This window comes from Lates calcarifer, linkage group LG7_1, assembly GCF_001640805.2.
Source record: "Lates calcarifer isolate ASB-BC8 linkage group LG7_1, TLL_Latcal_v3, whole genome shotgun sequence".
Lineage (NCBI taxonomy): Eukaryota > Metazoa > Chordata > Actinopteri > Centropomidae > Lates > Lates calcarifer.
Window position 1 is genome coordinate 9,523,998 of NC_066839.1, and position 12,938 is coordinate 9,536,935.

The 12,938-nt window shown below is 40.8% G+C and overlaps 1 protein-coding gene across 1 annotated transcript; it reads right to left on the bottom strand.

Annotated features, from left to right (window-relative positions):
- Positions 1–2: 2 nt before the first annotated feature.
- On the bottom strand, positions 3–12,861 carry snx3 (sorting nexin 3). The gene is made up of 4 exons (XM_018672624.2): positions 12,656–12,861; positions 3,768–3,863; positions 3,299–3,423; positions 3–832 (listed from the first exon to the last, which is right to left on the bottom strand). The coding sequence occupies exons 1-4, from the start codon at positions 12,827–12,829 to the stop codon at positions 727–729; spliced, it is 501 nt and encodes a 166-aa protein (XP_018528140.1). The 5' UTR covers positions 12,830–12,861; the 3' UTR covers positions 3–726.
- Between the last annotated feature and the right edge of the window lie 77 nt (positions 12,862–12,938).

A 12,938-nucleotide genomic window follows, 5' to 3' on the forward strand; every position in this document is an offset into this window, starting at 1 on the left:
GAGACATTTCACCTATTTTATTGGAAAATCTTCAAAATAAACAAAAATGGCACAGCAGTATACAAATCTCAAAATGCATATAGCCTGTAGAAATACTGCAGTTCCCTCTGTGTAAATTACTTCTTTCTTGCTAGAAAATCATTGTGATAACTGGGCAGGTGCTGGTTGATAGACACACGTGTTTCCTTTTGAAGAGAGTGTGATTTGAAAGTCAAGGCCCATCAAATATACAGTGTATGTGTGTGTGTTTAGTTGCTAGTTATGGTGAGCAACATGCCAGTATTAGATATATATGATGGGAAATGCTGTTGTGTCTTTACAAGAGCTCTGCATACATAGAACGCTCATTCAATGTTACTATATAAATGAATATATTCAAGACATAGCTAAATGATAAATACATAATATATCCATGTTAGTGGCATTTCCAGACATAAAGAGAAATTACTATAAATTACTTTGAACCACAGTTATGTGTCGAACATTCTTGACTCCAATTAAGGGGTGGAAACAAACACCAATCAGGGTCACTAATTAAACTAAAAGAGGCAGTGAACGATATTATTTTTTTGGGGGGGAGGGCGGCGCGAGGAGGATAAGTTGTCATTGAAATGTTTATTGTCTGAGAGAAACCTGGAGCAGTGAAGAGAGCTTTGGGTCGTCGGGGCCAAGCTGGGCTGAGCAGGGTCGAACCAGACTGGGCCAAGCAGAACCGTCTTTTTCTTTTCAGGCTTGTCTGACTTTGGATGGGGTGTAGTTCTTGTCCACGGACTCATCCTGTAGAAACATGTGCAGGCATCGTTCATTCTGGGCTAGGGGGTGACCGGCCACTCTGAAACACACAGGAGCAACAAGGCGGGTTAATGTTTGAAGCCTGAGTAACGTTTAAAAGGAGACGTGTGATGACACGAATGAACCTCTAGACACAAGGACACACACGGATGGACGAGACTGACCAGAGACATGGACTTTAACTTTAAGGTAAGAAACCTGAGAATGATTTAGCATGAATGACCAAACAGCAAGTTTAGGAATCATTTGTAATGTGCTGAAAGTGAAGTAACATTTTAAATGTTCCAGGGTGAAATTGCGATAGTGTTCTGCATATCTGAATGTGTGCTTAAACACAGGAGAATGGAAAGCAGTCAAAACTAAAGTGTCTGGGTATTCAATTACATCAACAATCTCTTCAGTTTTATTTCACTGATTTGCTTAACACCTGCACAATTAAACAACCATCTCAAACATCTTCCAGTGTTTCAATCCTACAGCACTTGACAAATACGCCTAACTACACAATGATGCGCTTTTATTCTCAACTCCTTAAAATGACAGAAAATTTCAAGAGAATTTTGGGGGGCATCATTGCCTTTATTCAGTAGCTGACAGTGTAGATGTGCAGTGTCTGATACTGTGAACATAATGTAATATATACTAATCTATGTAGTACGCTGTTTTTGCAGCTAAACAAAAAATCTACATACGTAACAGTTTTATAGCAGGAAATAAGAATTGTACCTACATCATTTGTAGTAAATCAAAATATGACTTGAAATGGTAAGATTTAGTAGTTTGTTTATTTGTTTGTTTTGCCAACAAAGGCTGGGGCATCAAGGTTTTGTGGCATCACGTTAGCCTACTGGGGTTTCCTGAAAATGCTCTGCAGAGTCCCCTGTGTCCAGCTGGGAACCTTTGTTGTCATTTCCCATCTCTCTCTCTCTCTCTCTCTCTCTCTCTCTCTCATGAGTATACTTCATTTTCCAGCGTGGACAAACAACAAATTCAAAAACTGCTTAGAATGAGTGTAGTATGGATATGGGACACAGGAAATGTGGGGTGAGAGCGAGGCGGGTGACGTGCAAAAAAGGTCTCCACCTGGACAAGTGCAAGGTATTCATGCTAACCACAAGGCTACAGTGACAAACATCTACCTTTATATGCTGGTAACATCTACTGAAATGTATCTGCACTTTATATTTTCATTTTCATTTTCATTACAGCTGTATGTTATCTCTACATGTGTTTTCCTCTGTTAAAGCTACTTTAACCTCGGGCTTCCCTTACTGTCCTTTAAGATGACCCAACAGAGCTTAATGAGAATGAGCCGGTGCACCTGAGGCCCTCAAACATCTAATTTTTTTTTCAAACAGTAACTATCTCAGAACAGATCAACATGTACGCATGCATGCGTAACCTCTAAAGGGAAATATCTCAGATAAATTAAGCCGCCCTTGGGGAGGCACTGACAGATCAAATACCAGGGCAATCATTGGGAAAACCATGACTGCCCCAAACAAACAATGTTTAATAGGTTCTGGAAACGCTGACATGGAGGACAAGGTGAGGCAGAAGAATGTTAAAATCTCAAGGCCTCAGTTTGCTTTTTGAAGTGGGGGTGTATGCCCTTCTCTTTTACCTGAAGCATGAATTATGTTTGACTAATCAAAAACTGACGCTTATCTCCTCTCCTCCTTCTCACTTGTTTCACGGCGACAATCATGTTTACCATTCCAAAAGATTTCTTCTTCACAATGCTCTCAATCACAGATTAAACAATGCCGCCAGCCACATCGGCCAGTATTAAGTCTGAACAATGATATGATCAACAGCAGTGTTTCGTTCATCGGAAGCAAGGGGGAGAAAAATCTTAATTGCCAACACATTTTCATCTTCTTTAAAAAGCATATTTATGGATTTTTATTTTCTTAACTGTCTTTGCGCACTTAATATTCCAACAGGAAACATTGATGCATTTGCACATGAAACAAAGATAATGGCCAAGTCTGCAATCAAAGCAAATAATTACAATCACACTGTAACTTTTATTGTTCTGCAGCTGAAAATGAGGACATGCTGGATCAAAAATAAGCAGAGGTGCACACACCATCCCATGGAACGACGCGCTGTAATTTGAGCTGCAATTATCATAAATTACACATCAACAATAAAACAAATGTGGGAAAAAATGATGTTGTGGGGTGCACACTTGAGTCCTCTTTGGTTATTCTTGTCCTTTGCGAGGTAATTATAAAAGAGAATTAAGGAGGATAGTGAGAAAAAGACCTGCCTGTCTCTGTGGGTTCAGTTTGTTAACAATATGAAGAGAAGTGAAAAAGTTGAATCTACTTATTGGACAAAGTGTTTCATTGTTCTTGAGAGTTAAAATAGCACCTCGCTAAGGCAGAAGCTGTGAACGACCGCGACTACAAAGAGAAAAAATTGTGAAGAATAAATTGTTTTAACCTCATGGCAAAGTCGTGGAGGAATGGAGGGAGACGGAAGATGCGGAAAGGCTTACTTGTTGAGAAACTGCTCCAGACCCTGCCTCCGCTCCTCAATGAAGGAGTCATCAAATATCCCATCATCCCCTCGAAACGGAAGCTGCCGGATGAGAGCTTTTCCTGGGAGAGGAGGGACGACCACCTAGGGTAAAAGAGCAACCACAGAGAATCATGTAGCAGTGTCAACAGGCATACATTTATTAAAGGTTTTACTACTTACAATTAAGACTTAAAAATTCTGTAAAACAATCCTTAAGTGAGTCTGTGCGATGTGAACATTTTGTATATGTTATTTATGACGCTAAAACAGTTTATAGGCTGCATCAACAGCAGGACAGAGTGCATAAAGGTGAAATTTTCCTCAACAAACTATTCAACAACTTCTTTCCTGGTACAAAGCCATTGCAGATGCGGTCAATGTTGTGTGCTGATTTGACAAGCCAATTACTCATGAGGCTTTGTGCTGCGTTCACCTCAATGGCTCACCTTGCTCTCCCTCTCCAGTTCTGCTCTGAGCCACTCAAAGTCGCTGTACCGCCTCCGAACACAAGACTCCTTCAGCTTGAAGATGGGTAGGTTGGTCTGCACACACATGCACACACAAAAAAACACAAGTGGCAAACTGTTAACGACTGTCACTTAAGAGTTGCCTTGATTTACTGAGGAACTCTCCCTGTGAAAAGAATTTTCTTTAAGGTGCAAAGCAAAGCTCAGAAAATGGATTTAAACATTTCTGCAAACCCTCGTTTAGCCAGCATTCAGTAACATCAAGGACTGTGTACATGCTTTTCTTCATGTACTGGACAGTATTATTCTTTATCATTGATTAACAAGTCTATCTTTTTTTCAATTGATTGATTGTTTCATCTATAAAATATTAGGAAACAGTGAAAGATTAAAATGCCTGTCAGTGTCCAAAAGCCCAAGGTGACATCATTTAACTGCTTGTTTTGTCTCCCCACTGGAGTGAAACACAAAGACTTTCTACTTAGAATGATACAATGAGGAAAAAACAGCAAATGCTCAGATTTGAGAAGCTCAGAACAGATAACTGTTCACTGACATCTTTGTTTGTGAAATTATTACTTAATTATCAAAATTGTTGTGGACATTTTTTGTTCAATGACTAATTGATTAATGGACTGTTTCAGCCCTATATTTCATTTGCTACACATGCAACATTTTCTTTATGCATAATGGCTATTTCATAGTACTAATAATGTACTACAAGGTGTGCCAATGCAATAAAATAACAGAAAAAACAACAGCTTCCCTATGGAGCTGAAACAATGAGTCAATCAACAAAAAATTAAGTGGCAGCCATTTTGATAATCAAGTTATCGTTTGAATCTTTTTTTTCCCGCAAAAATGCCAAACATTCATCCATCTTCTCAGCTGTGAAGATTGTGTGGAATAAACTAAATGTGTTTTGGTTTTGGACGAAACGCAATTTGAGGACACCACCCAGGGATTTAGGAAACTGTGATGGGATATTTTACGGTATTTTCTGACATGTTTAAGCCCAACGATAAATCAATAATGAAAATAATCTTTAGTTGCAGCTCTGCTTCCCTTCGCATCACAGACTAACTCCACTATCAGTTATATTACTAAGCACTGTGGAACACCTTGGCATATACCCTGTGTTATTAAAAGAAATTTTGTTTTGAGTAATGTAATTAGTATAGCCACATTTAAGATTAGTTTCACTCATCAGTTCACTGGTAATGTATCAGAACTGCTGCTATGGTTACCCGAGATAAAACCTGTTGACCAGAAAACATGTTTAAAGATCAACTACAAACACCTAAAACTACTGCAAATCAACTACAAACAAAATCAAGGGTTGTACTTCATGTGCCAATAGTATAAATTGCAGAAAACTGTCACTAGGGAGCTGAAAGGAGAGTGTGCCAACTTGAAGATAGGTCTTACTGTGAGTGAAAGGTCTTACTGCATTGGTTTTGGGCATAGCCTTGTGTTACATACTCTAACTTTATTAAAATAAAAAAAGGAGAATTAAAAAAACAAAGACTTCTTCAGATTGAACCAAAGTGAATAGAAAAATTTTAACTGGAAAAAAAAGTTCACTTATGTTTTGCTCACCAAGGTCTTTTTTTTTTTTCCTTTTTTTTGGTGTGTTCGTGTAGGCCAATGTACAGATGAGTGCATAATTCTAAGTTGCTGTTGACAGGCACTTGAGAGTGAATTTCATATTAAAAAGAGGAGATGTTTCGACATTGACAGAGAACACTGAAGCAAACAGCACATTACAGCACAATGCCAAACCTCTTCACTAGTCCTGGCAGCACATGGCCATCCCATAACAATGTAGGAACAAGGAGAGAGTGAATGAGCATTTCATTGGCAGGCTATATTCACAGAAGGTCAGAATTCATGGAGGGAGGAGGAATCACAAGAGCAAAGCAATGGAGCAAGTAGGTGAGGCATGAATACAGCGTTGAGCAGAAGACTGATCGATGAGCAGATGACAGCGACTGTGCGCAGTAAAGGGGATGGAGCGTTGAGCGATAACTAGAAGGCTGAGTAAATGGCTGAACAAAAAAAGAAAGGGGGTGTAAAGGAGGAAGAGAAAAAACTGGAGAGGTTGGGAGCTTCATCTGGTCTGTGCAGGACTAATTGAGTAGGAGGGAGAGCAGGAGTGGTCTTTTTGCTCTCATGGTCTCTCCCTTTCAGTTTTTTTTCCCCACTTTATTTCCCCTGCTCTTTGATAATAAGTCAGATTTTTTGCCCTTGAGACGTGCCGTAGTGTTTCAATGGGGAAAACACAGGCATTTCTTTTCTTCCCTCTCTGCTCTGTCCTCTCCTCAGACTTCAAAAATTATGGATCCCACCCAGATTTGGTCGGAAAGAGCTGATCATTTTGATAAAAATGTTATAATGATGATGAGAGCTGGCAACGGCAACATGACTGTGATATCACGTTTGACTGTAATACAAATGTCACTGATGGAAATAATTAAAATATAAAACCAGTGGCCACTTTGGTAGGCACACCAATAAAATCTAATGCAATCCAATGCAACAGCTCAGCCATAAATTCTGGTCACTAAATTTACAAACCTGAGAAAGAAGAATAATAGCAACAGATTCCACTATATATTCCAGTACTACACCACCACTACGACCTGAGTAATAAACATACAGTTGAATTATTTTCTATCTATCTGACACTATCAACAAAAACTGTCCATAATGAGCCTCATAAGAACTATTGTACTTGATTGCTTTGGACTGTACAGATGCTTTTAACTGTGCAAAAAATGTAATTAAGAAATGGCAGTTAAGGGAATCTGTGAAAGTCAAGACAAGATCTGGAGGACTGAGAAAACTTTCAAATAAAACTGCACAAGTAAATCCTGCCGTTTGACTGGAAAAGAGCTGCAGGAGGGTTTAGCTAATACATGGGGTGATGGTGCACCGCTCCACTGTGCAGAGATGATGCACAAACAGGGTCTACATGGAATATGGCATGTCTGTCTGCTGCAGGGACTGTATTTACTTTTTTCCCCAATAAAAAATAAAAAAAAATTAACAAAATACGTAATTTGGCCGAACTTGCATACATCTGTGCAACATGTTCTGTCTGTGAGAGAGGGAGGGGGAGAGAGAGGTAAATGTGTGTGTGTCTGAGAGAAACCTTCATTACAGAAGATGAAGAGTAGTTTATTTACCATCCCGTATATTAAATAACACTTATGTTGTAAAGTCATTTTCTCGTTTTCTTACACTGTGCTCTGTGTGTTTGTGTTAAAATCAGTCAAGGTTTTCAAACTCTTATAATAAGATCTCAACCTCAGTATCAGTTTTAACATGAAAGTTGTTTCATTCTCAACCCATGACGAATTTAGTTTTTTTTCCCCCCACTGCCACTAGCCTTGCAACTCGCTTTAAACAAATACAGAAACCATTTTGTATCCAGTTCTTTCTTCGTGAGCTTTGTGGTGCCTTGTGGAATCAAAACTCAGACAGAAACCACACTTTGCTGTAGAAGCGCATGCAGAAAATAATCTGTAGCATTGCTGACTACCCCTGCTCTTTTCAACAAGGTCACATTTACTGTGATTAAATCCTTAACACTGGTTAAGATGACAGTTACAATAATAGGAGTGCTTCCTTACCCTAGACATAAACAAATAGGTGCCTTTAAAAACACTGAGTCTCTGCCACTCCCGCTTTCCCACTGAGTTTTTATGTGACTCACCAGCCCTGAAACCTTCCCTTTCCCACTTATTTCAAGTTCTCTCCAGGTGAAGTTGTCAATGAGCCCCCTCACTCCTCCTCTTTCTCAGGTCACAAGAGAAGTGGATTATCTTAGCTTTATCGCCCCAGTGCTCTAGCATTAACTCCACTCTCCTCTCACCACAGTCTGTCCCTGCTGCGTCATGTTACCTCACAGCATGGAGCACCGCAAAGTTAATCCCCCACCACAACAGATCACAGTTACAGGTAATCTGCCACCGCCGTGACTCTAATCCCATCATGTGCACACAGAAAACGCTTAACCGTGCGCAAACACACACTGATGTACATGAAGTACACATGCACAGGTGTTAAGTATAAAGATTTGACCAGTCATACAGTTAACAATGTAAATATAATAGCCTGAGGCATTCAGGCTTGTTTGTACACACGCAGTCGAACCATCTCCAAACAATGAGGTTAGCAGTGAGAATGTAAGGGAAGAAAGTCACCTGGCCTTTCAATCCTCTCGCCCTCTCAAACCCTGTGATTAAGAGATTGGCCTTGCAGGACAAGGGGAGGAACGAAAACGACAGAACTGAAAAATGAGAGGTCTCACTTGCTCTTTCTTCTCTCTCGCACACACACAGAAAAAGAGGCGGTGCGTGGGAGCTCTGCGAGTCAAAGATCAGGTTTCCCCCGGCCTCTGTTCTCTTCATGGCTGGTTAGAGGTTAGGGCCCGGGGTGTCTCAACTTACTGGCCCCTGCAGTGATTGGGACATGGGACCAGCCCAGACCCAGCCGCGTCTTAGCATTTCATTAATTGTCTAAAAAGGCACACTTTGCCTCTCTTGATTTCTAAGGGAGAGAAATAAAATGATAAGAGGGAGGTGAGAGAAAGTAAAGTAAGCAGAGGGACAAAAATGAAATCTTCCAAATTCAGCATAAGCCAACTAAACACAAATGAGGAATTAATGGTTATATTAAAAGCAGGCGTAAAAGAGAAAATGCGGTATCTTTAAAAAAAAAAAAAAAAGGAGCATAAAGCTAGATGTACCTCTTTCAAAGTAGACCTCCTAGCTTCACTTTCCATTTTGAGCGTACACGGTGCAATCTACGCTCCATAGGAAGAGCATGTGATTCATAATGTGTGGGACACAATACCTTAGGCTCATTGAAAATGGGTTGAAAAGAGGCAGCACCCTTAAAAACAGCGAGACAGAGAAAGAGGGAGAGAGGGGACAAAGATCACTCATCTCCTGAGAGAACAGTTCAAGGCCACCATGCATTAGCTTTTAGCAGGATGGATTAAGTCAAGTTTGAGAGTGCGCATCGTAAACCTCCCCCATGCCCCCTTCTTACCCCTCCCATATACTCCCCTTTCAGAATAATAGCATTAAAAATGGCAACATAATACCATCTCATTGCATCATATTCCAAAATGGGGAGGAAAAAAAAGACAAGGAACAAAAGCGTTAGGGCTATGGGTCTTTTGCTCTCGCCTCTCCATGTACTCTCTCACTCGTTCCCTCGCTTGCCGGCCCCTGTGGCCTGACAGCCTACCCTCTCTCCGACTCGCCTAGCTGGCAAAAAGCTGCTTTGTTGCCATAGTATCAACTCCCACTTTTGATACTGTCATTTCAAGTAGGATATGGTAGCCTTGATACAATATGTTCCCTATTTCCATTAAAATAGTTGTCGAAAAGGATGCTGTAGACTTTGGATTACACTTGACTGTGCCTGACAACCGCTCCCCCGCTCCCCCACCCCACACACACACACACCTACTCCCCATCTCTCCCCATTTTATTAATGACCAAAGGCCCCCGCCCCAATGCCCAAATGGAAAAAGAGAAAGAAAGAGAGAGGGAGAAGCTATGGGAGTAGAGAAGAGGAGGGGTTGAAGACTGAGCGAGAGTGAGAGACAGAGCTATAAGAGGCCTTTTATGTACTCCTATCCATAAACAAAGTGAGATCCCAAAGTTCGCTTTCCTGAATGTGCTCTCTGGATGAGATGGGAACCAACTAAAGACAAGAAATTTTGATACCCCCCCCACACACACACACACACACCCTAACTCCAACCTCCTGTTTGCTGAGGGTCCAAACACATACACTATGCTGCTTGAGGGGTTCCTCTCAAACCAGCAACAACCAAAAAAAAACCATTAAGGTGATATGATAGGACTCTGCTGAATAACTCTGTCCATTAGGAACATGAAAAACGCATGCAGAGGCAGAGAAAAAAAAACACTTATTCACTTTTTCAATTTCAGAAACTAAACTTAAAATGAAAGGATTTAGATGAGAACAAAAATCCATTGTTTCAACACGACCCTGGACATTACAAGTCTGCTCAGGCAAAATGAGATATCCGCCTCCTTTCACTATGAACCTTAGCTTCCACCTCTTTAAAAACCTTACTGAAAGAAGAGGATTGATCCCATTGATTTTACACACCAAATGCAGGCCGGGCTGTCAACAAGTGACTGTGTAACCTTCCTCACAGCAAACTGTTGGCTTCTCACATGATGATCCAATCCTTATAAAATTTGTTTCGCTGCTAACTTACTTAACATTCATACACTACCAATGAGTCACAAGCCAAACGCATAAGCTTGCATTTGTCTAAGCAGAGTCAAGGCAAACTTAACAATATATTAGAAAGAATAAGGCTGTGATCTGGTGTTTACACTATACTCGTAAAGTACATATAGATATCACAGGGACAATGGTAACCACACTATGAACCCGGCAACTGACTGTACGCAGCTGGGAATGAAATGGGGTAACTGGGCAATGGGATGAAGGCTAGTGAGGGGGTGGCTTTCTGCCCTCCCATGGGTGGGGGGTGTGGGGGTAAGGATGGGGAGTAAACACTCCAGCTCCCCCACACCCTGGCCTGTTTCATTCTTCTCTTCTCTCAATGAGGGGATTAGGCAGACTGTCTCAGTGCAGCCACAAGGGCTCTCTCGATTTCGGATGGATAGCGGAACAGCAGTGAGAACATGGGACAAGGGAACGAGTTATAAGCAGAAACCGTGTGGCATAATTAGACAATACAGTTAAAGTAGTTCTAAATATCATAAGCGCGATGGAAACAAAAAGAGTAGCGCAAACGCTATGCATTCCAGGGCTGGGCATTGTGGCTAACACTCTTAACATGCTGGAGATGGAGTAAAATGCTTCTAAAGAAAGCTGAAGAAAGGAGAAGGAGAGAAGCAAAGCAAAGTTGACACCACGTTTGTTGAGAAGTGAGGGATGCGCCGCTTCTTCTGTGGTCTTATGCAAAGCAGGGTCACAGAGGGCTATGAGGTGCACAATAATGCTGATTACACGCATATGCTAATTATTACACGCTAATCAAGTACAGTAGCCTTATATTCAACACTAATGCCTGGAGACGGCTTCTCTTCCCTCAGACTGTTTCTTTAAGGTAAAGGGAAACTATAAATACTTGAGGGCTGATAACCAATATAAATACCCCAGGCCACTAACTACAGGGGTGTCAGTCAACTGAGATGACAATTTAGAGATAAGAGATGAGGCAACCATGATGAGCCTAGTGACTGCCTGACGATTTCAGACTCTTAGTGCAGCCTGCACATTAAAAATGCATATAATAGAGTATTGGACTGGCTAAATTAATGCAAAATTGTATGTGATGACAGATATTCAGAAGAATACATGTGAATGTTTTAGGGGAAAAAAAGTTAAATTCTGAAAACAGTGCTGTTAAATGAACAGTACAAATTTTACTTACAGATCTTCATTGTGAACTAAACCTAATTGTTTTGTTGTTATGCCTACACCTGACGGCTTTTGTATCACACGGTCTTCATCTTCTTCGTCTTCTTATGAAAATGGTCTTTTTTAAGCTGACTTGGCCTTGATGTTGAAGTTGTGTTTGTCAGTGACAGTAAAAAATACACACAATACAGGATCTGTGTTTTGCAACAGCTAAGATTGTCTAACCGTCTCTAGCCTCACTGATTGCTCAATGATGCCACATTTCTAGACAGCATAAGCCAATAATCACACATTTAAAATTTTTACAAGCACTTAGATAACAAACTTAGATGTTTTTTAAATAAGCATTTAGACCAACTACCACCTGGTTTACCAGTGGATGGCAGAAATGTCTCTAAAAAGAGCGGCATTTGTTCTCCACTGGAAGTTATTCAGTCTAGTAGGAGGAAGGAAATGTGTTGTGTGGGGGTGAGTGGGTTTGGCTGGAGAGGATCAGAGAGCGTCCTGCATCCTGTCTATAGTTCCATAGAAGCTGACTTACTGAATTTTGTTCCCCTTTAGCCCAGTACTGGAGTACACTTCTTTGAATGACTTTTGATGAATAATCAGGACAGTTACAAACTAAAGCATTCTCAACACAACCACCCCCCCACCCCCCAACTAAAGTAGTATTGGTATGATGCGTATATGAAGGAGAGAGCTGAGTATTTGATCACACAGTCCTACTTTCATGTGAAGCTGGTCATTAAGTATGAACAATGCTGTTATCTACTCTTTGCAGTCAGAACATGGGGTGTGGCTAGAGTTCAACTCTAAACTGTTCAAGAAGGCTTTATCTTTTTGGAGGGATTATTTAATGATAGTTTATTCATCCTACCCTACCAGAGAAATTATACAATGCCAACTTATTTGTGGACATAGCTCTTATGTGACTTGATAAAAGAGCTGCAATGTCACGACACAGTAGAAAAAACCACTTGAGGCTAATGTAAACAACCTCCTCTAGCAGAGCGATGGCAAACTTCCCGTTAAAGCAAATATTAGTAGGCTCGCTGTATTTGTTAACATTGTTGTCTAAAGCCGTTTGACTTATTAACTAACATCTAGACAAGCTCAAAGCTAACATCAGTAACAAACGTCTTCACGTTAGTTTCATGTCAGGTAGCTAATTACTGTTCTGACGAGTATCACTAGCCTGCTAGCTAGCGCTGGCTAACTCGTTTCTCAAGTAACCCTTTACTTTTTTTAGGTAGTCATTCACACATTTAAATGTCGACTCTATGCTAATATACGCGTCTTTTTGACTGTGGCAGCGCTGGTGTCAAGAAGTCATAACTTTTTAGGCCAAAGGAAAAACGGTCGTTAGCTCAGGTAGCTAGGTTACAAGCTAACGTCATTAGCACCAGTTACTGCAGGCTCACCTTCAGTCTGACTTCATACGTGGTATATCTGCCCCTGCCAACCCCAACGGTCTCAGGGTTGCTCACATCAATCTCTAGAAAATTACTTGGGGGTCCATAAGCGTCATTTAAATTCTGAGGCTTAGAGAAGAGCCTTCTTGTGTCAGCTATGGTGTCAGCCATGGTATCAGCCATTTCTCCCCTGTCCTTCTAGCAGCTAGGGATGATGTTAAGTTAGCTAGAATACAGTCATGAACATCCCGCTGCTAACCTTCAAAATAAAACATTTGGTGACTATTGTGCC